Genomic DNA, 24342 nt, shown 5'->3' with positions numbered 1-24342 from the left:
ATAATATATTGGGCGGATATGTGGGGGCGAAACCCGAACATGGCGTCGGCAAATGTGTTATGGTCTTCCAGGAAAGTAGACAACCGGTCCCGCACCATCGTCTCCATTAACTTGCCCACACAAGAGGTGAGATAGATGGGGCGGAGGTTGTCCGTATATTTACGGCTTTGCCAGGTTTAGGAATAAAGGTGACAAGTGCTGTCTTCCAATCGATAGGGAGGGGCACTTCTCCCAGCTAGATAGAATTGAAGTATGCCAACAGTGAATTGTAAGCCGAGTCTGGCAGGTTTGCCAGGAGCTTGACTCTAATTTTGTTTCGTCCGGGTGCAGTGTCAAGTTTCATTTTGGCCAGGGAGCGAATGCACGTCGGAGAGAAAACGCGCGTTCTGCGCCGTGCTCCCTGAAGTACAGTGTACCTGAAGGGCTGCAGAATTAAGCGTCTCTTTCCTCCTTCTTCATATATATAGAGAGCAAACGCGACTTCTTCCGTCGCGTGAAAGGCCGTGGGGAAACGGGAGGGAGGGAGGGGAGGCGATGTTTAGCTGCGGCACCAAATGCGTATTTATAGTATAAAAACGTTGCGAGGCGAGAAGTTGGGTAAGATTTCCGACGCTGATCGACGAGTGTCCCATTCTGATCTCGTCGAAAACCTCCGAGCCGCCCCCAGAGGCACCGGCAAGAGTCACCAACGCCGCGCGCGTTCGGTGCGAACGCAGGCAAAACGCCGAAGGCGTCGACATCAGTTCTGCGCGTTGCTGGTGCTGCTGCATGTCCAAGTTTACGCAGCTGATAAAACTACTATCCTTACTCCGTATAGCTCTCTACTAATTTGCTATCGCAATTTATGCTCCGCCTTTCGGGTGAAACTGTGACAAATTTTTTAGTAATATGAAATGCGAGACCTTATCGAATGCTTTTTTTTATGCCCAAGAAACGTCGATGGCTATTTCCTTGTTGAGAAGTACTCAGTTTACTAACTGCGCCAAAAACAAAAGGCAGCTGTGGTTGTCGACCTACTATTAAGGAAAACATGTTGTTCCGCACAGATTAGTTCATTTTCATTCAGAAATCTCCTAAGACGAGACCTATTAACTAATTATTCTTTCAAAAAGCGTATTCACATTGCTAAATACTGAGATGGGTGGGTAACTGCTCGGGTTTTCTCGGTCCCAAGATTCGTATATAGGGACCAGGGGCAGAATTCACTAAGCTGCGCTGTTCGTACCAATTTCTTAGCCAAAAAGTTATTACGCTGAGATAATAGGTGCAACCGAAGTGGCAGCGCATTTAACTTACGGCTTTATGAGAGCGAGGATAAAACAAAGCTCCGATTAAACGACAAGAAATTAAAGAAGTGCGGTCGACTGATAGCATGATCGCGCACCATGAATATATATTCGAGGCTATATTCTTACGGCAAATCACTGCACAATCTGTTCGGCAGCTTCCTTTTCCGGGTGTCTGCTACAGCGCAGACAAGCTCAACCACGCTCGCTCGTGCACCGCACCGCCGTCAAAGAATTTCAATTAAAGTGTTACGCATTCTGCTCACATTTCTGCGAGAGACAGGGCTGAAGAATACATGGTGACACATTTGGCGCAGAAATAGGTGCTGAGTCGGAGCAATTGCCGGCCAGTTCTATATACCAGGCTCACTCCTCCTGTATACATCACCACCACCACCCTATTACAAAGCTACTAAATGTCTTTACTTCGATACTAATTACGGAAATGAAAAAAAAAGTTGTCGCAGTTTCACCCGAAAGGCGAAGCATCAGTTGCGATAGCAAATTAGTAGAGAGATATACGGAGTAAGGATAGTAGTTTTATCAGCTGTATAAACTTGGACATGCCGCAGCCCCAGCAACGCGCAGAACTGTTGTCGACGCCGTCGGCGTTTTATTGCGATAGCAATTATATGGACACTCCAAAGCAGATTTCTGCCGTCGGCGTCGCCGTTGCCGTCGCCGTCGCCGTCGCCGTGAAGTTCCGTATGACGTCAATGGAGATGAAATCGTCGCCGCGCGCCGACGAACGCTGTATGTGCGGGTGAAAGGGCGCGAGGGACGCGCGCTTTCGCGCGCGTCCCTCGCCCCCTTTCACGGGGAGTGAACGCACGGCGGAGAACAAACGCACGTTCTGTGCCGTGCTCCCTTAAGGGCTGCAGAAGTAGGCGTCTCTTTCCTCATTTACAATCACCATATATGTAGAGCAAACGCGAAAGGCCATGGGAGGGGGGGGGGAGGGAGGGGACGTTTAGCTGCGGCACCAAGTACCTATTTATATCAGAGGCTCCGGCAACAGTCACCAACGCCGCACGCATTTTGTGCGAACGTGGGCAAAACGCCGACGGCGTCGACAACAGTTCTGCGTGTTGCCGCTGCTGCTGCATGTCCAAGTTTATACAGCTGATAAAGCTACTATCATTACTCCGTATAGCTCTCTACAAATTTGCTATCGCAATTGATGCTTCGCCTTCCAGGTGAAACTGCGACAACTTTTTTATATAAATACGCATTTGGTGCCCCAGCTAAACGTCGCCTCCCCTCCCTCCGTCCCGTCCCCGCACAGCCTTTCGGGTGACGGAAAAAAGTTGTCGCAGTTTCACCCGAAAGGCGAAGCATCAGTTGCGATAGCAAATTTGTAGAGAGTTATACGGAGTAAGGATAGTAGTTTTATCAGCTGTACAAACTTGGACATGCAGCAGCACCGGCAACACACAGAACTGTTGTCGACGCCGTCGGCGTTTTGCCCGCGTTCGCACAAAACGCGCGCGGCGTTGGTGACTGTTGCCGGAGCCTCTGGGGGTGGCTCGGAGGTTTTCCACGAGATCAGAACGGGACAGTCGTCGAGCAGCGTCGGAAGTCTTTACCACGTTCTCGCCTCACAACGTTTTTATATAAAAAGTTGTCGCAGTTTCACCTGAAAGGCGAAGCATCAATTGCGATAGCAAATTTGTAGATAGCTATACGGAGTAATGATAGTAGCTTTATCAGCTGTATAAACTTGGACATGCAGCAGCACCGGCAACACGCAGAACTGTTGTCGACGCCGTCAGCGTTTTGCCCGCGTTCGCACAAAATTCGTGCGGCGTTGGTGACTGTTGCCGGAGCCTCTGATATAAATAGGCACTTGGTGCCGCAGCTAAACGTCGCCTCCCTTCCCTCCCCCCCATGGCCTTTCTCGCGTCGGAAGAAGGCGCGTTTGCTCTACATATGTGGTGATTGTAAAGGGCGAAAGAGACGCCTACTTCAGCTGCCCTTAAGGGAGCACGGCGCAGAACGCGCGTTTGTTCTCCGTCGTGGGTTCACTCCCCGTGAAAGCGCGCGTCCCTAGCCCCCTTTCACTCGCACATACAGCGTTCGGCGGCGCGCGGCGCCGATTTCATCTCCATTGACGTCATACGGAACCTCACGGCGACGGCGACGCCGACGGCAGAAATCTGCTTTGGAGTGTCCTTATAATTGCTATCGCAATAATAGGCATTTTGTGCCGCAGATAAACTTCGCCCCCCCCCCCCCCCCCCACGGCTTTTCGCATGTCTGAAGAAGTCACGTTTGCTCTACATATATGGTGATTGTAAAGGAGAAAAGAGACGCTTAATTCTGCAGCCCTTAAGGGAGCACGGCGCATTTGTTCTCCGCCGTGCGTTCACTCCCCGTGAAAGCGCGCGTCCCTCGCGCCCTTTCACTCGCACATACAGCGTTCGGCGCGCGGCGACGATTTCATCGCCGTTGACGTCATATGGAACCTCACGGCGACGGCGATGGCAGAAATCCGCTTTGGAGTGTCCATATAATTGCTATCGCAATAAAAGCTCCATATGGCGTGAATGCAAGGGGCACTGCACCCGTAAGTTCACCGGGACGGTATGTGATCGCGTGGCACACGGTTGCAGGTGCCGTACTAATGCCGTGCATAAGCTCAATATCAGCTCCCTCGCCAGTCCGTGCCGTCTAAAGGGCCTGTCGACGACGTCGTCAAGCACCAACTGACGACGAAACGCGTGCTCTCTTCGCCTAGGATCACTGTCGAGAGCACGGAGAGCTATTAAAGAAGCCCTAAAAAAGAAACGCAGAAAGAAGGCGTGACTATGAATACTCCCAAATTATGACAGAAAACTTCACTATGTAGCATCCGCACCTGCAACCTTCGCTGCCTATCACACTTTGACATCGTATCAGCGTTTATCGCTTCTTCTTAGCTTCTCCTTAGCTGATAAAACACCATGATGCCTCACACCAGGTCAAGAGTTTGTTCTTGCAGGTTCAGGCGGCCGCATTCTGACAGACGAAAAATGCACAAATGGGCGTTCACATCAATTTCGGAGACCGGTAACAAATCATAGGTTGGTGATGTCAGGGCCTGGAGCCCTTAACTACACTGTCTACCATAGCTCAAGTGGCACCTTATAGAAGTCAAGGCTAATCAGTCAAGATCACCGCGATGCTCAGCGCCAACGTTGTCATATATTTACCAGCGTCATAAGAACACACGCTCAAATGCACGTCAAAATACTGCACAGCACCGTACTCGAAGCACATAGCGGTTCAAAAATCTGGCTGGTTTCAGATCAAATCGGTTAAACTCGTCCATCTTGTGACATTGACGCACTTTATTCAGAGCAGTCACTCTACATATATAGTACGATGCCAAGTGCGGTGGTGGTGTCCAAGCTGCGCCCGACGCCCTTCTGTAAACATGCGAATGCGGCCTCGCAGTACGAAGCGAAATGCGGCTCAAGAGCAATAGACCGTTAAATCTCCGCACGAATTTTACATTTTCTAAAACGTCATCAGCGTACTTTTATGTTCCCTGCATGACGAAGGACTCTCCCAGCGACCTCTAATTAGCTATGACCTGCGCTATCTGATTTGAAGTTATGCCTGCAAATTTCCTGATTTCATTACCCCCCTCCCCTAATTTTCTACCGTATTCGACAGTGCTTTCTTTCCCCTAGCACCCACTCTGTATTTCTAATGGGCCACATATTATCTGCCCTATAAATTAGGCGGCCTGCCCAGCTCCTATTTTTCCTCTTAATTTCAACTACCACTACCCCCGTTTGCTCTCTGATCCACACCGCTCTATATTCGTCTCTCTTAGCGTTAGGCATAACATTTTTCGTTACATCGCTTGTTTGAGCGGTCCTTAACTTATTAACACGCTTCATTGTTAACCTCGAAGTTTCTGCCCCATATGATAATACTTGAAGAATGGAATGATTGTACACTCCTCTTTTCAACGACAGCGGTGAGCTCCCGGTCACGATTTGTTAATGCCGGCAGTATGCACTCCGGCCCATTTTCATTCTTCTGTAAATTTCCGACTCATGCTCAGCATTACCTGTGAGTAATTGACCAATATAATCTTACTGCCGTGCATACGCCTGGTTGCCGATCATAGATTCTTGGTTGCCTGGCAGGTTATTAAACATTACCTTTGTTAACTGACTCTTACACTTTCTAGGTTAAGGTCCTCAATCAATCGTTTCAATGTTTTTCCAGCGTTGCTTAACAGGACAATGTGATTGGTGAGCTGAAGGTTGTTGAGATATTCGCCGTTGATCATCTCCCTCGACCCTCCCCAATCTAATGGCTTGAATACTTCTAAGCATGCAGTTAATGTGACTGGAGATATTTTGTCTCCTTGCCTGACCATTTTCACTTTTCTTGCGGCTAATTAAAACATGTGAAGCCAGAAGTATCAGAGAGGCAGAGTCGAAGCCTCAGAAGTTGCGAATGCGTGCGCTGTGGCTGAGGGCAAATATGGAAGTTACACATAAATGAAATAATTATTCACTTGTCTGCCGTATGCGTCAAGCACCACGACCTTGATGTAAAGTTCGATCAGTCTTTCAGTACAATCCATATGATATGCACTTACACCGCTAATTACATACAAATGTCTTTGGTTTGTCCAAACGCGCTGAATTAATGATCGTACTGCGCGCCGCCGGGAGAGCGCACAAGGTAGCATATTTCGAAGCTAAACATTTCGACAGAATTACCTGTCTGGTTGGGAAAATTGATTAAGACTGAGAGATTGACTCCAACCAAATAAGGAAATTTACTAGCCCGACGTTTCGGAACCAATTCGGCCCTTTCTTCAGGGGGTATTCTTCGGAGGTGGCGGTGTGCCGCTTTTAAAAGGTCCATCGTAAGAAAGGAGAGGAAGTGGTAGAGAGCGTAAGGTGCGGAGACACTTGACATGGCACCTGTTCTAGACAGACCCCCACAGGTGCCCTGTCAAGTGTCTCCGCACCTTACGCTCTCTACCACTTCCTCTCCTTTCTTACGATGGACCTTTTAAAAGCGGCACACCGCCACCTCCGAAGAATACCCCCTGAAGAAAGGGCCGAATTGGTTCCGAAACGTCGGGATAGTAAATTTCCTTATTTGGTTGGAGTCAATATCTAAGTTATAAGCATAATTCGAGCGTCGTAAATGCTGATCTTGCTGATACGATGCATTTTAGTGACCACGCTTAGCGTGGGGCACGCTCCTGATCCTTCCCTCCGCCTCTTTGTACTCCAAAATGACACGCTATATCGTCGCAGTTTACTCCCTGACGGTCCTGAGCTGTTGTTAGTCATCCCGGCTCACCTCCGTTTCACTGTCCTGGCGCAGCTTCACGACGCACCAACGGCGGGACATCTCGGCGTGTCACGCGCATACGACCGCGCACGGCGCCGTTTCTATTGGCCTGGGATGTCCCGCTCAGTGCGCCGTTACGTGGGCTCATGCGACCTTTGTCAGCGCTGCAAAAAGTCGACTATGCCGCCTGCAGGCCATCTTCAGTCTCTAAACATTCTGAGAGAAACTAGCGGCCCTTTCGGCCGCTAGCTTCTCTCTTTCTACAGCTTCTTTTTCCTTCTCGCTAACGTACTTCCGTAGTTCAGCTCCGGAAAGACCCATCTTCTCACCGCCGGCAACTAATTTCTCGAGATCCATGTTGCCCTTTAATAATCTAGCTGCGTGCAAAAAGTATCTGCTTAGATTTCAGCTATCGAACTGCTTTCTGCACGCAAGTTAGCAAAACGTAGTGCAACACTCAAAATCGTTTACGATGGCAATGTAAAGGACCCTAGGCTCTTTCTCCCTACTATGAACACACAATTTGCTCCAGAAAGGTCCTGTCGCAGACGCCAGAAATACTGTCACACACCCCGTGAAAGTGGCGCCAACGCCGGGCGAAATTCCAAAGCCGACTTATAAGCTTCCGAAAATAACTCCACGAAAGCAAGGGCAATTAATAAGGGGCCCTGTGGTGCGCCAGCTAACGCCGGTTGTGGTCCATAGACTGAGTCAGAGACCAGAGTTGTCACAACACAACAAAATATGTACATTCTTCAAACAAGGCAGTTACATACACACGTGCACACTTGGCTAGACTCATCAGAATACAATTCAGATGGGTATTAACAAACACTGGAAAATAATTAACGACAAGCACTAAGAGTCCAACATGTAAAGTACAGAATGAATAGGAACACAAAGTATCCAATCGTATTCAAACGTGCTGGTCTTGAGCCGGAGGATCTCGGCGTAGCTCGCGGCAAATCTCGAAGGAACTTCTTCCGGAAATGCAGACGCTCGATGAACTCGTCGGTTAGCTTGCCGGGAAATCCCCTTCTTCCGCAGGCGGTCGGTCTTCACGTCACATCTCTTCACCGGCGCGGTTTGATCCCTCTTCGGATTCCCGCACGGCTCTTTTATAGACTTCACCGGCACTTCTCGAACCTTCCTATCGGAGTCGGGATCCCGTAGCATGAACAATGCCTGGGAATCTTCTAGTCAATTCTCGCATTTTCAGCCGCGGCCGTCGGAGCGTCGTCGAGAAGGGTGGTCACTCAACCGTTGACTAGCGCTCAGGCTTCTCCCTCTCACCTCAACCCGGCGCTTGTGTCGGGGTCTCAGAGGGTGTTTCGGCTCTCTCTCTCTCCCTCGTTACCGTTGCCTTCGCGTATCTTGTCGTAGCTGCTAGACTCTGTTGATCGCGTCGCCTGTCTGTGGCGTATGCGTTCTTCCCCTCTGTCGAAGCTGCCGCGGGCCCGTCTTGTTTGCCTGCTGGCTTGAGTGATGCGCGCCAGACGCTTCCATTATGCGCTGTTTTGTGACAGTTTCCTTTATAAAAATAATGTCGATCTGCGATACCTCTTTATAGTAAAGTTCCATGGTATTCTTCGCATGATAGCTTCAACAAATATCCCGGGCCGCACAAAAACTTTGGATAAACATAGAATATTCTTGTGAAACACTGGCAATGGTTTATATCAGGAAGAGAACGCTGTGAGTAGCGTAGCTGGCGCGGACAATCTGTCTCTTGCGGCACATTGGAAACGGAACGAAGTGTGGCGCGACTGCCTCGCTAATCAGGTGATCGCGAGGGGCAGCGCGTGGGTGACGCGTGGGCCCGATTCACAGCAGCGGCCGCCGACAGACTTCCGCTCATGCAGCGCTTCGTTTCCATACAGACCACGGGCGCTACTCTGGCACCATATCGCAGTCATCGTCGCCGCACGCCTGCGCTTTTCAACACAAGCTTTCGTTGCACCAACGACGATAGCGGCCGTTTGTCGCGGGGAAATCGTGCCACCAGTGTCTGCGGCGACAACCCCCAAGGGAACGTCACATCGAGCCTTACTCGTAGCCGCTCGCGTCATCGTCGCTTGCAGGAGCAGTGATCCCCGTCACAGACACTGGTACCCCGGACGAGCGTAGTGCTCGCCGCCTCACGCCCCACTGCCCCACCCTCGGAAGCGCAGATGAGATCGCCCGTGCGACTGCGGAATGTCGTGGCTACTGGCAACTAAGCGCATGCGCAGGACTATTCCCCTCCGCTGCTCCTTCACTTGCCTCCTCGTGCTCTCTTCTTTCACATCACACTGCGCTCCGCATACGCTTTCATCTTTCGCTATGCTCCTTCGCTCGGTTACGAGGTACGGCGCCGAGTCACGCCAACGCTCAACGCAGGAACGGGCGCCTAAGAGCTGCGCTCTAAAAAACATTGTTGCCACAAAAGAAGTCTTGTGTTTCGAGTAACATTTATCCAGTGGAAGCTAAATGCCATATAATAATTGTATATTGTAGTATGTAAGGCTGTAGGACTGTAGTTGCACAATATGCGATCGTATGAACACTAAAGCTACCTATTTTTGCAGTTGCATATCAGGGAAGAATTTAACAGGCTATTATGAAAATGTAGTCATTATATGTTGCGACAGAAAATTAACATAATGTGTCGTAGTTACAAGACCAAAAATAATGGAAGCATCTAAGGCAGGTTTCCAACTGAATGACAGCGGTACTTCGCAGACACTCGGCATTGCCTGCAGCACAAGTTTCCGAAACCATGCATACTACATAATCTGTTAGTTGTACCTGAGAAACACATTTCGAACATACACAAGTAGCCTTTCATCACTTATTCAGTGATCGGCCGATGCGAACACTGTTTTCTTTGCTTAAGAAACATTTCGTGTGATTAAGAAAAAAAAAACGCACTTTCGCCCGAGAGGCGAAGCATCGATTGCGATAGTCAATTAGTAGACAATTATACGAAGTAAGGATAGTGGTTTTATCGGCCGTATAAACTTCTAAATGTTCGCGTACTAACTAAATTAACAAGCATGGTGTCAGAGCACACTGGCAAACATGAACGCATCCCACTCGATGACCAGGGACGCTAGCTGTCAAAACGCTGTCGTGAAGAAGCGCTGCAGCAGTAGCGAGCGCAGTGACTATCGTGGTGTTTATCGCTTCAACGCGAACTGAGCGACGAAAGTACCGCACGCACGAAGGTATGAGCCGCTTGCGGAATGCTTTCAAGATAAGGCGCGAGCGATCGCGCGCGGCCGCGTTACGCAGTTGGTGCCGGAGTAGAACGCCGCCCCCATGCCTCACGCGCTGCCTCACTCCTTGCGCGCGAGATGGAGCCGCGATCGTCGTTTCTCCGATGATCGCGCCGTTGCTGTCGTTGCTGTCAAAAAACAACCCCCCCCCCCCCCCCCCCCTATCCCCCCATGGCTTTTCGAACGACAGAAAACGGCGGGTGTCCTGTCAACGTCCATCTCGCATGCGCCAGATTGAGCCGCGATCGTCGGCTCCCATCGCGCGCTTTCACCCGCACATACAGCACACGGCGCGCGGCGACAGTTTTATCGCCTTTGGACTTAATACGGAACGCCGCGGCGCCGACGACGGCGGAAATGCGCTTGTAGTGTCCATATAATTGCTATCGCAATAGAAAGTTCACTGTGATACAATGAACACATCCGCTCGCATCATGGGGCATTCCACAAATACGTCTAAAAGTGCCTAGAAAAGCATGAAGCGCTCGGATGACGCGAAAGATGGTGCTAGAGTTTTATGAAAGTAGTTGCCGGCAGCTGCTTGTGATTCGGTGACGACATGTGCTGGGACGTCAAGAGGTCTGTCCCTTTGCCGCTGTGTTCTTGCCACCTTTGTGCTCGGCAGTTGAGGAGCCTAGAGAGTCAAAGCCGTCTCGCATCCAGGGTGTGCTGTTCTACTGTCCTGCTGCTGAAGTGCTCGGGCCATTCATGTTGCGGTGCCGTATCGGGATCTATGGGTTGCTGCCCGGCTGTCCAAGTGACCACCGAAATCCTTGCCCTTGCTGGCATCTGCGACTGGCAATCCTGATGCGCAAAGCGATTGGGCTTGTGAGAAGCCTTTGCTGGTAGCCCTGCGGAGGCTGCGTTTGCGGACCCCGTGGCGTAGCGGTAACGGGCCATTTACTGACGGCCACACGTCTTACCACGTAGCGGCGTCAACAACAGCCACGCAGAAGCCTGGCCGTCGCCGTACAGCGACCAAAAGAGTTTTCCCCAGTTGACCTACGATGCCGATCAGGGCTACGCACTGTATCACATGGGCTGAGTGTGTCGTAAGGAGAAGGTATTTCTGAGATTATATAGCACACACAAACACCGGGACCAATGACAGAACAAGATAAACCACCAGCACTGAGCTTAAAAGCCAACAGTTTATTGAAGCATCGAGATATGCATATATGCAAACACAAACATCCCCATCTAAGCCCATTTTAATGTGCGCCAATATCATAAATTATTTCAGGGCCCAAATGAGTCACATCAATAGGGTGGAGATAACTTTTTGATCATTAGTCAGAATAATAAGGCAAGGGTTTTCGCAGTGGGGCGTTACATTAAGTTATTGTATTTAGACGAAAACAAGATCTGCCAATCACTTTAAGTGGAATATAATGTTATCATTGGGGTAACCGCAGAGGATGTGGATCAATAAAAAAAGCAATTCAAAAGATGTACAGCTTCTGTATGATATACGTCTTGTTTCAGCACTTTAAGGTGGATACACACGCGAGGGCACAATCCCGCCTGCTCCGCGGGCCAAACAGTCACGTGATTACTTGAATCCGGCGCAGCCGAGTTAGGTCGCATTCCCACAGCCAGAGCGCCGTTTGCGGAATCCGCGTGCTTACTCCCGACACCAAGGCTTATTAGCAGCTGCGCGTTTGCATGCTCGGCGTGCTCTATATTCCATAGCGCTGTGAATCCCTCAACAAAAGCAAAAAAAGTGACGGTTGCCTCGTCACTTAGCGTTTTCTTGTGCACCTCACTCATGTTGAGGTCACGCAGGCTGCGTGGTCTGAGTAAATAGAAATGCGCCCGCAACCACGACTCGCCTTTCCCGCTGCATCACAACAAAATAGACGCGGTCACTGCTGCACAACGAAATCACACGTGGCTCCAAGCCGATAACACGCCATCGTAGCCACGCCAATGCGTCCAATGTTGACAGACTTGACGCTGACTACGCTAAATTGAGGTCAGACGACCGCCAAACGGACGGATGGAAATACCGGCGAGCATTTTCAATCCGGACCACGAGCGATGGAGCCCGGACTAGGTGAGGGCGGCACTTTTTGATGACGCGCGCGTCACGTGATACGCCATCCGCTGCGAAAGTTCCTCCTCCGTCCGGTCGTGTGAATCCACCTTTATGGGAAACGTGACTAGCATCCTTGTTAAGGGGGCGCCTGTTTCTTGATGAGAGAGGAAACGATTGTGAAACATTCTCATATAGTCTCAGCTATACCTTTTCACACGCCATTTAATTTTTACTAAAAAGGCTTAGTTTCGCAGACAGACGTAAAAAAACCCAATACGTTTTTATTTTCAACATTCATTTGATTTGCTGTGCCCGAAAATTGATTCAGAGTTGAAAACACTGCTGTCTCCTATGAGGTATGATTTTTGTCCTTATCTTGGTGCGATATGGTCTGTCTTGCCTCTATAGATCTGTTTTTATGTTCTTCTGGAGGACCCTGAAAAATATTAGAAAATTGTAATTTCTAATTGTTGCATTGATTCTTTAATGCCACTTTAGAAAAGAAAATAGGGCAGAATTATTATGTGTGCACGAAAAATGCACTGTACCATAGACGAGAAAATAGGTGAGCCTTATTAGGTCATCTGTTAACTGTTCAAGTTCTATTGAATCTATTGTGTTCGCGGTCACAGTTTCAGGAAAACTATCTTAACCAGACTTGTCTGCGTTGCCGTCAGTCGACTGCCTTTACAACAAAACACCCGTCGAACATGCGCCACAGTATGGATGCGATTCTTTCAAATTACCCATGATAAAAAATTTCACAGAGAAGGTATTTGATGAGGCACTCTTTCATGAAATTATGTTGCATTCCAGGAAGAAAATCAATTTACGCGGATCCTATACACTGTGGAAATCGATGTAAGCGAAGGTTTCTATGCTGTTTTCGTTCATTTTCTTCGGTGATTACGGCGAATGTTTAATTTCTTCAACGTTTCCTCCAATACGAGAGCAGTGAGTCGATAATAAACGTTACCGTGTGTGCACCACTGGTGTTTGTCAGCGTAGTATACAGAACACCCAGCGAGATATGTATAACTTGGGCTTTGTTGTTCGTCATTTTTCAAAACCTCTGAGAAATGTAGCATTGCCGTTGTCTCACATGGCACATCGCATCGAGGCAGAGGTGTTAAACGTCAATTGTATTATGGGGCTGTGCGGCCAAAATCACAATCGGATTATGAGGCACGCCGTAGTGCCGGCCTCGGGAATAGTTTTGATCCCCTAGAGTTCTTTAACGTGCACCTAAATCTAAGTGCGCGTGCATATTTCTATTTCACCTCCCTTGAAATGCGGATGCCGCGGTTAGCTTCAAACCCTCCAGCTAGAGCAATGCTACAGGCGCAAAGCTAGCGTGGCGGGCATAGAAGTGTTTATTTGACGTGCGACCGCTTCCGAAATGTCGCCTAGACGCTACGGTGCTTTGATGAGGCTTTCTGTCTCCGCGCCTGCGGTAGTTGTCCACTTTACAAATTTGCATGGCGGTTATTTTTCATACAGATTGGAACGGTACCGTACGGTACTTTCTGTTTGCCTGCAAATACTGTCTTTTCTAGTAGAAGCGCTTCCCTGCCTTCTTACGGCACATTTTACCTCATCCAGCCTCCCCCAGCCTTTCTGGGAACTGCGAGCGAAGAGCGGCAAGGGCGTCATTCCCCGGTTTCGTCACATCGTCACTGCTACCCATCCTCTGCCTCGTCTCCTTTCCTCATCTCTACCACATTACGAAGTATGTACCTCTAATATGGACTTGCAAGTTAATAGAAAGATAAGCGCTGCAGTTTCTGCAATGCTTTTTGTGAGGGGTCACATTATTACAGAAATTTCCAGAATGCATTGTGTACATGCGGTGCGACGGGCAGTTGCAAACAAGTTTTTTGCGTCGCGTTTCCTCTCTGCCAGGCTCCCTCCAAGTAGATGCACGCTCTGAACCACTTCCCGACGCGCCGTGCAAGACGATAGCGACAGCGGCCGCGGCAGCAGTTCAAAGGCCGAAAGACGAAGAAGACTTCGCTTTCAAACTCCAGTGCCTCTCCACTAGGGTTACGAATGAGAAGAGGTGACCACTGCGCCTGCTTTAACTCAAGGTGGGTCAACTGGACGAGCGGTCGTATTGGTAATGGTGGACACTTATTCTGACCCCGAACGACCCGAGGTGGAGGTGCTACAACGCTTTGGTGCCGAGTGTTGACTTTGTACTGGACGCATAGATGTCGAGTTTATCGGGGATCTTCGGAAAGAGCCTGTTGAGGAAATCTTTAAAGCACGCTCAACTGTAGATGAGAACACGTATCAGCAACATGTAGCAGCGTGAACAGTCTATCCAAATTTATTGCTTATTTGTTCTGTTGATACCTGTGCATATCGGGCAATGGCGCGGTATCCATTGATACCCTATGTCGTGTTCATTCTGTATTGCGTTATTAGGACGCGAGCAATATCACGTCCTAACAGCGCTTGTTCGGATGTGTATGCTTGGTACATGGGAATGTTCGGGAGCGTAACCTGAACAAAAAATTATTTCTCTCATTTGAACAAAAGCGTTTGTCTGAAATGTCAGCAGCAATATATTACACATCCAGTGCACACCGAAGAAGCGTGCTGAGATGTTGGACAAGGACAGGGACAATCAGAAAGTTAATTTGTAACTCCAACGGTTGTGCCTGTGCAAGTGCCTATGACGTTGCAGTCCTAAGTACGAGGTCGCGGGTTTAATCCTCGGCAGTGCGGCCACATTCCCAACAGAACGGCATGAAAAACTCTCGTGAAGCTGCATTCAGTGCACGTTAAAAAAAACTACTATTCAAAGCTATTCCGGAATTCCTCCGCTACAGCCTCCTCCATGACCTTCAATGCAAGAGCGGGTCGTTAAACCCCACATTTCACGCTAAAAATTAGGAACACAATTCAGGCTACATTGCCAGGAGGGAAAGCCGGCCCTGACGCATGCATGATATATTCGTTTACAACTGCATTATGTGAACTTCACGTACCTCGGTCTACGGTGTGTTCTCGCGTTCTGCCGAGTTTACTTTGCGGACTTGTGATACGTGTTCTCGAAGGGAAGTCACAATAGCACGAGGAAAAAAGCCCAGAGCATGTGTCGCTGATGCGTACCTTAGGCATTGAGTGTCGCCTGATCTGTAAAAAAGAAATAATTGACGCATTCACTGTTAGCACAAGTTATCTGATGGTATCTCGAACGCACAGAAAGCCTTTAAATCAAAACTAATCTTTAAAGAAGGTTTTGTTGAAAGGACTGTAAGAAAATAAATTTATGACAGAATTTGTATCACGAAGACTGTCGATGGTTATGCGGTTAGCATCCGAGCGATTTAACGACACGCCATATTCCCGAAGTCACGTTTATTAACACGTGTAGCAGTCAGTCTGAGACTCTCGTTGCTTAGGCTATACGCAATATATTCAGATATTGTCCCACTTTGCCGGAGGTATTTGATTCCATATCTCGGCCATAAGCATGGGCGCATGACGACAACTGTGTGACGCTTTTGCAGTGGCGCGGACAGAATGACGAAGAAATAATGACGTCAGTTGAAGGGCATCGGCGATATAACGACGGCTCTGCATGACGGCAGTGAGATGTCGCTTCTAAACTGATAGTGAAGCTTCAACGACGACATCGTGACGACCACGATACGTGGACAGCGAGATGATGACTTTATGGCGACCATGGCATGAGACAACCTCATGGCGACGATGGTATGGGAACAAATCCATGATAGCGCTTGTCAGACGACGACGCAATGACTCGATGGCAAGACAACGGTGGAACCATCGACACCATCATTACATGAATAAGGAACAAGGAATGACTTGATTGAATGACGACAACGTCATTACTATAGAATGAAGAACAAGGAATGACATGGATGGATCGACTATGGCGATATGACGAAGAAGAAATGATGAGGACTGTGTGAGGACAGTGGCATGGCAACGGTATGAGGAGAATGGGATGGTGACGAGGGTGGACTATGACAATGGCGTGACGGCTACTGTGTCATGAAGCCTGTATGAGGCCAATGGGTTGGCAACCACGGGATGAAGAGAGTTTGATGACGAAGCTGGATGACAGTACTAGCATGACGGCATGACAGAACGGAGGCATAGTAGCGACGGTCTCATGATGACCTTCTGACAACAGCCGCATAATCACGATTGGATGACGAAAGTGTGGCTTCAATAGAATAACGAAGAAATATTGACGTCGATGGAAGGACGAAAGTGGCATGACAATACCTGCACCTGACTGGGTGTTTGCCTCATTACTTCGCAAATAAACGGTCAGAAGTAACAACTTGTTATGTAACTCCGAATGGAACACTTTGAGTTTAACTGCTTAGTGTTTAACTATGTAGCTTCAAAGAATTCACATATTGTATAAAGCCTGGGAGGCGATCACCCCTCTTCCAAAAAATGCTTTTTATTGCTTTTTATTTGACTATGCACTTACGCCATCAGGGCAGAAACGCATTACAGAGGGGAGTGCGTTGAATACAATGAAGAATTTATACAATGAGTAAAATGTAACGTTCTAATCATACAATTTTAGCTGCAGGTGTAGGGTAAAGGAAATGTGAGTTCGCTATAGGAAGGCAGCTTTATGTATATCACAATAAGTATGACGGGATATTGTCACAATTCTAGTCACTAATTTGCTAATTCAGGTTACACACTGTGATTATTGTCCCGCGAAACAATTGATTAGTAATGTTTAGGATTCCACTATGTAATCGATTCTGCTCGAGGCAAGAAGCATAGGAAAGATTTAGTGCGAGAAGATTCAAATATCTCTTTTATAAAGGTGATCAGTATGATGCGATATATGTTGCGATGGAGATATTAGTTAGGAGGGGAAAATTGAATATTAGTTTTATTCAGGGTTAGAAAATCGAATCAATCATAATTTGAAAATATAGAACGAGTGAAGTAAACTTGAGAATTTCTATTGAGACAATAAGGTTAAAGGAGCCCCATTCGGCGGAAGCATATTCAATTGTTGTTCGTATCTGAGTTTAGTATATAGTAGTAACTTGAGGGAGGATGGTTGCATTATAAAAGTTGTGGACAAGACTAAAGACAAACAAGATTACTTATATCTGCGTCATTCCTCTTTATTTCTTTGTGCTGTGCACTTTATTCTTTTTTTCAACAGTGGCTTGACCGCCAGTGCAGCAAGTTGTTTACGTTATTCATGAACAGTCTACGTGATTACTGCCCGCTGATAAACAAGGCAGCTTTGTTGTAATGTCGCAGTCGCAGTTTAACTAAAAAGCACTCGAAGCAATCACGTCGGTGGCAACAGAGTGCAGACACATCTCGCTTCCGAATCTTAAGGCTGAAGCAATGAAGTTGTGCAGCACGTTATGCCTTTGCCGCTTGGCGAAAAGTGGCACTGGTCCTCAGTGACCTGCTTTTAGCTAAGCTACATAAATGCTTAATCAACAACCTCGAACGTTTTAATGTCTTAGGTATTTTTGGATATGTGAACAACTTTATAATCCACCATGACAATGCCCTTGGCAGCACTGACCAGGAAGCCCAGATTTTAGAAATCTTTCAGAACGGCTTGGCCACACTCATTTTCACCCTTGAAATAACAGTTGATAACACCTTGCAATTTCTCGATCTTCGACCAACGTTTCATGACAAACATGCGTGCTGGGCTAGCCATCCCCGAACTAACAAACCACTTCTGATGTACAATTCATCACATTTGAAATTGGTGAAGCGTGGTTAACCTCTGCTTTACAAATGCGGTTCAGAAATCTTGTTGTCATGCTGTTGAGACCAGCGTGCGTGAACAAGCAGCACGTCTGGTTTAGGCAGGATACCCAATGCAGGGGTCATCTCGGTTGCAAGCAACGTGCTTGAGAAAGTGCGGACACCGATGACGTCCGTGTGAAAATGTCCAGGAACAAACATAAGCTGGCGCTCACTCCGTATATATTTAAGGTCTCGTATGCGCTGAAGAAAGTAGCCAGTCAGGTCGGCTTGAAGGTGGTGGTTTCAGCACCTGAAAAGCTAAGCCTCCTGTGTAAGCTTACATCCATTAAAAAGCCGAGAATGTGCCAGAAAAAGCACCAGAACCCTATCGTGCCCTGCGCAGAAAGAGTGGTGTACAGTTTAGCGCTGACATGTGGCGGAAAATACATCGGCCAGACGGCCCGGTATGTAAATGACCGCTTAAGAGAGCACAAACAAAACATTGCACGGTACAGAGATGGGCAGCTGTCCACACATTGTAATGACCGTGGCTGCTTACCATTATATTAACAATGCCGCATAAACAGCTACCACAAAGGTGAATGTACGCGGGAAATTATAGAGGCGAAGGCCATATTCAACGAAGGGGCGAAATGTGGCAGAAGTACACCGTCGAGTGTCCTATCAGATGAAAGCTTCCTCTTGATTCGTCAATAGCGTCAAGTTCCTGTTAAGTGATGTATATATATGCAGATGGCAATAATAAATAAATATCAGTTGCTAGAGCGCTCCTCTTTGTTTATGTGTGCCTTCACTGTTGTCCGTGTTTAGAAAGCGCGACCCTACAAGTACCAGTAAAAAAATGTAAACTGTTCAGCTCAAATGCTGCATCGGTGAAGGCGACACATGGTAGTACTAATTTTTAATAATTAAGGAAGCTGGACAGATACAAGAGCTCAGCGCCTGTTTTTTATGAATGATCGTTCTGTAGAGGCGTTTAGTGCGGAAATTTAAATTTTTATGTGGGCTTTTGATTAAGTCGCCGCCACTAGCTTGCTTACTTCGGCAATCTTGGCGGATAAATGAACGTGTGACATTTTCTAGGCTAAGCTGATTGCTGATATGTGCACGTGCCGATGTATAAGTGTAACAACATTTTCGAACAGCTCGTCAATGTAAATAACAGTTTCTGTTTGGTTGCGCTAGAAATAAGATCCGCATAGCTGTATTACAGGTGATATACTACTACTTCTCACCCAAACAGCACGGCCCTGCCTCCCCCACCCCCTCCCCAAAAGGTGCATTGTAAGTTTACTTGCCTAGTTAGGGAAATGAATTTATAAATTTGAAATTAAGGTGGCAAGAGAAATTATAATACTTTCGTGTATACATTCACATTATACCAGAAAAGACCGGAACAAGGGTGCTATGCAGGATGCGCCGAGTTTCTCGTTTGCACTAAAGCCCCTATATATAAAAAAGTTGCGCAGTTTCACCTGAAAGGCGAAGCATCAATTGCGATAGCAAATTTGTAGAGAGCTATACGGAGTAATGATATTAGCTTTATCAGCTGTATAAACTTGGACATGCAGCAGCACCGGCAACGCGCAGAACTGTTGTCGACGCCGTCGGCGTTTCGCCCGCGTTCGCTCAAAATGCGTGCGGCGTTGGTGACTGTTGCCGGAGCCTCTGATATAAATAGGCACTTGGTGCCGCAGCTAAACGTCGCCTCCCTTCCCTCCCCCTCCCCCCCCTCCCCCACGGCTTCTCGCGCATCGGAAAAAGGCGCGTTTGCTCTACATATATGGTGATTGTAAAGGAGGAAAAAGACGCCTACTTCTGCAGCCCTTAAGGAAGCACGGCGCAGAACGCGCGTTTGTTCTCCGCCGTGCGTTCACTCCCCGTGAAAGAGCGCGTCCCTCGCGACCTTTCACTCGCACATACAGCGTTCGGCGGCGCGCGGCGACGATTTCATCTCCATTGATGTCATACGGAACCTCACGGCGACGGCGACGGCAGAAATCTGCTTTTGAGTGTCCATATAATTGCTATCGCAATAAAAGTAGCGCCATCCACTTCCCTCCTCCTCCGTTCCACTATCGCGCTCGGCGCGACCAGTGCGATCGAGGCGCGATATCGACAGTGGCGCCGCCTGCGTCGGGCCTGCCGTGGCAGACGACAGCTAACGCGCTACCAGACGAAATCCGAGGAAAACTTCGATCGCGCCCTGCGGACAAGTTTTTGAGGCGCGATTTTGCTTCGTCAGTCAGTAAGTTATCTTAATAATGCCGTTTTGGAAGTAGCAACGCGACGATGCGAGACGGCGCAAATATCAAGTGTGCAGCAAGCGTTTGCGCACGCCGGATGGTAAAAAAAAAAAAAATGTCACAGTTTCGCCCTAAGGGCGAAGCAATGAATGCGATAGCAACACAGCAATGTCATACGAAGTAAGGTGAGCGGCTTTGGTAGCAACAACACGCATAACTGTTGTCGACGCCATGGGCGTTTTGCCCGCGTTCGCTCAAAATGCGTGCGGCGTTGGTGACTGTTGCCGGAGCCTCTGATATAAATAGGCACTGCGTGCCGCAGCTAAACGTCGCCTCCCTTCCCTCCCCCTCCCCCACGGCCTCTCGCTCGTTGGAAGAAGGCGCCTTTGCTCTACATACATGGTGATTGTGAAGGAGAACAGAGACGCCTACTTCTGGAGCCCTTAAGCGAGCACGGCGCAGAACGCGCGTTTGTTCTCCGCCGTGCGTTCACTCCCCGTGAAAGACGCGCCCCTCGCGCCCTTTCACTCGCACATACAGCGTTCGGCGCGCGGCGAGGATTTCTTCTCCAAATGACGTCATACGGAACCTCACGGCGACGGCGACGGCGACGGCGACGCCGACGGCAGAAATCTGCTTTTGAGTGTCCATATAATTGCTATCGCAATAAAATGACAGCAGATCCACGAGGTGAATGATGATGAGTGGGCGAAGCTCCGGAGGGAATCATCGGATCTCCCGCTTAAGGAGACGCTAGCACAAACGCGTTAGAAACGTGCAGTACTCTCTAGTAAGGGGGAGCGGCCACAGCGTCTTACGCAGCCATTTACACATGCCGGAACGTGCACCGCGTTTGCCGACGCCATCACATGACTGCTGAGAGAGTATACCCCCCGTATTCATAAACGCTCCTCGACTTGAACTTGACTTGCCACCGCTTTGGGCAGCGCGTTCGAAACGCGTTGAAGGTAAGGTGGAGAGGCCACAGCGTCTTACACCAGCTTCTCACACGGGCCTTTCCCTTTCCCTCAAGAACCACTTATCATCATCACACGGGCCGTAACGCGCTAGCACAAACGCATTAGAAACGCGCTAGAAACGCGGCCTTTCGTTAATGTTGGGTATTTATAGCCATCGTGGTGCGTTTGTCCATGTCCGCTTCGTGGCGTAGTGGGCTAACGCCGCGCGCTCGGAAGCGAGGGGTCCCTGGTTTGATTCCGCGCTACGGACACAACTTCGGAATTTTTTTCTCATTTTTCTCAGACTGGTTACACACTACTACTACTACTACTACGGGGACGGAACGGGTGCCGCTATAAGGAGCTTCGCCCCTAAAAATATACAAAAGCGCAACGCGTGCTTCCACGTGACACGGATTGGTCAATGGGGGAGCGGAGGAGGCTGGGGCGACAGGAGGAGGCAAGGAGGAAACGCCGGGGTGAGCGCGGTAGCGGCAAGATCTAAGAATGGCGCTACTTTTTATATATAGGGGCTTTAGTTCGCACGAGTTTTACCCGAGTTTGCTCGATGGCAGTCAATGAACTGAGATAGCAAGGAACGTGCAAAATCAACAGGTAACAAGAAATGTCGAGATAAAGCTGCGTATGACAACATGAGCGCACCCTGCGCGGCACAGTGCTTCCACGCTTCTAGCACAGAAGACTGCGTAGCAAAACGTCCTAGCGCCACGTATTGTTATCAACGTATTATCGCAATTTAGCAATACCCTCACTGTCCCGCCGTCTCTCTGTGCACTTGCCGGGAGCCGCTTGCCGCGCCTTTCTCGCGTGCCTCCTCCTTCGGGCATTATCTTTTTATCCTCCGTCGAATACGAACAGGGCACATGCGGTGCATTCTTGCACCTACACTGTACCTCAATCGGATACATTAAAATACAACAAATAAAGTAACGAACACTTCATTTCTTAAGGTATCGGTTTTTCGTTTTGAATACTATAAATTTGTGAATGAAAAACGGAGATCGAGCGAATTATTAAATATTGCACTTTTTTGCCGCGAGTGGCGACAGTGAGGCGAAAGCTTACTGTCGGTTGGCTTTCGGAGCACACGGTAACACCACAAATGAGGCAGTGCATGGAGACATGGGTTGGGCCTCTTTTGAAGTCAGAGAAGCACAAAGCAAAATTAGTTTTGAAGAAAGGCTCAGGAACATGGATGAAAATAAATGGGCGGCTAAAGTGCATAAGTACCTCTACATGAAAAGCGTGGACACAGAATGGAGGAAGAGGTCAAGGAAGTTGGCAACCAAGTACAGGATAATCGAAACTGTAAATAGACAACCAGGGGTCATCAGAAAGAAAGTGAGAGACCGTGAATTGGATGCAAAGAATGGAAACGAAAAGGACAATGGAGATTTACAAGAATGAGAAGAAAGAAATTAGAAGGGAAAATCTGTACGATAACACAAAGGGCAGTGCCTTGCTATTTGAGGCTCGAGCCGGTTTCCTAAGGACGAAAACATATCGGAACAAATATTCGGAACTAGATGAGACATGTGTATGCTGCAGTAAAGATCCAGAGACCACTCAGCACATCCTAATGGAATGCGACGGGATCCACCCAGTGAGAACCGTAGGTAACGTGCAACTCCCAGAAGCGCTTGGTTTCAAAGTGGAAGGAAACATAAACAGATCAGCCGTAGAGATCAGCAAGAGACGAAATTTTTTCCACCAGTACTGGTGGTAAAAAAGCAGGGAAAAGATGGATACGACCTGATCTCTTAAAATCATAGGCAGCGGTACAAGCTAAATTTTTGAAAAAGAAAGATAATGAGAGGTATACACAAATGCTAGATAAAGAACATGTGTAGTATACCTGATGAAATCAAGCAGGCTAGGTGACTATTTGTCGCCACCCCGTTTCAAAGGGGATGCCAATAAATCATCACCATCATCATCTTACAAGCCGATACATTCGAGCGGGTCGCACGCATAAGGGAGTTCATACGGTGAGCAGTCGCCAGAGGCGCTGCAGTGCTATTCTCGATGAAGTCAGTCATACCAATGATCTGACCATTCCCTGTCCATTAGGGAAATGACAACGCAGCGCCGCTGCATGGCTAGTCACCGCCGCTTTACCAGCTGAATCGACACTGTAGTCATAGAGACGGGAGCCACGGCTGTCGCTGCAAAGTGGCTGTGCGATATTCTAGGGTCCGTAGTGACGCAGCACAGTGAAAATGCGCCAGTTTATCTGCGTGCGCGAAGCCTCCGGGATGCATTGCGATGAACAGCGCGCTGCCCAGCGACAGATTTCATCGCTTGTCATCGCTTGCCAAGTGAAGGTGCCTCCGTGCGCACATACGCAGAATTTCAGTGTATTATGCATTCCAATGTGCTTGCCGATTGCCTCTGCTGCTGAGCGAACAGCCATCGCAGATGGATATCGTAACGACAGCGCAGCAGTCGCATTTTTGCGGGTGAGGGCTCTTGTGCGCAGTTAGGAAATTAGGCTTCGAACGCAGGAACGTGTTGCCACTGTTTAGTGTGCTTTGCTTGTTATGAAGAAATGCCATCGCACTGTGTCTAGAAAAGCGAGCGTTTCTTGATGTTGACTGTGTTTGCGACATTGCGGCTCCGATACATCAGCGATGACAGAGCAGCCAGTTCAAACGACAGCTGCGATACGTTGTCGTTTGGAAAGCACTGCGCACTGCTCAGGATCGTCGTCCACCCACCTCGGCGCATCGACGCCTTACAAGCAGCTACAGTGGCGTGCCGATAATTATTTGCTGTGCGCTACGTCGCCACAATGCAGATAATGAACCGTGTTGTGGGGCCATCGCAGCTCAAGAAGATAGATGCATAAGCCAGCGAAAGTCGCCGTTTCTTCTTGATAGAGGCGCTCAATACATCACCGATGACAGTACCTAGTGCGTGTTTTATTTCGGCGGTGAAGATTGTTGATGCCTCTCAGTTCCGCATCACGTCGCTTCGTTGCGGAAAAATAAGTTGGGCATGGCCAAAACGTAGTGGGCGCGCGCACAAGAGTTACATGCCTCGCGCGCGGCCTGACCTATGATTTTGATGGACAGGCGAACTCGTGCCAAACTCGTACATCGCGAAACCCCCCTCGAGTTGAACTCGCGAACATGGCGGCGGCAGCAGCAGCCTGTGTCATCGCATCCAGAGGCAGCAAGCGTCAATATGACCGTCTGGACCCGTTCACCTACATGACCGACGCAGAGCTTCAGCGTCATTTTGGCTTTCCAAAACGTCAGTGCGCTGGCTGTGTGACGAGTTAGGCGAAGGCCCTCGTCTGTGGAGACAGCGTGGCCGGTCAATTATGCTGTCCGAGCACAAACTGGTGTGACTAGGCTGCGGAGGAAAAGTTCGTGCGATCGCTTCGGCTCCCTCCGGCTTCAAGAGCTGTTCGTTCACCACGCCCCAGCCCCAGTCCAGGTCCGGCGGAGTCATCGGAGTATTGGGGCACCT

General features: G+C 48.7%; 1 protein-coding gene across 1 annotated transcript in view; it reads right to left on the bottom strand.

Moving 5' to 3' along the window:
- Positions 1 to 11068: 11068 nt before the first annotated feature.
- The window catches only part of LOC119461727 (venom metalloproteinase antarease-like TtrivMP_A), a 95204-nt gene continuing 81930 nt past the window's right edge, over positions 11069 to 24342 (bottom strand). Inside the window, exons 12-14 of the mRNA XM_037723097.2 lie at positions 14885 to 15032; positions 11999 to 12327; positions 11069 to 11340 (exon numbers count right to left, since the gene is read on the bottom strand). Coding sequence (XP_037579025.1) covers positions 14891 to 15032 — 142 coding nt within the window. The 3' untranslated portion in view covers positions 11069 to 11340; positions 11999 to 12327; positions 14885 to 14890. The remainder of the gene's footprint in view (positions 11341 to 11998; positions 12328 to 14884; positions 15033 to 24342) is intronic.

Source organism: Dermacentor silvarum, chromosome 8, assembly GCF_013339745.2.
Source record: "Dermacentor silvarum isolate Dsil-2018 chromosome 8, BIME_Dsil_1.4, whole genome shotgun sequence".
Taxonomy (NCBI): domain Eukaryota; kingdom Metazoa; phylum Arthropoda; class Arachnida; order Ixodida; family Ixodidae; genus Dermacentor; species Dermacentor silvarum.
The sequence above is the reverse complement of the archived record's forward strand: the minus strand, read 5'-3'. Positions and strand labels throughout refer to the sequence as shown.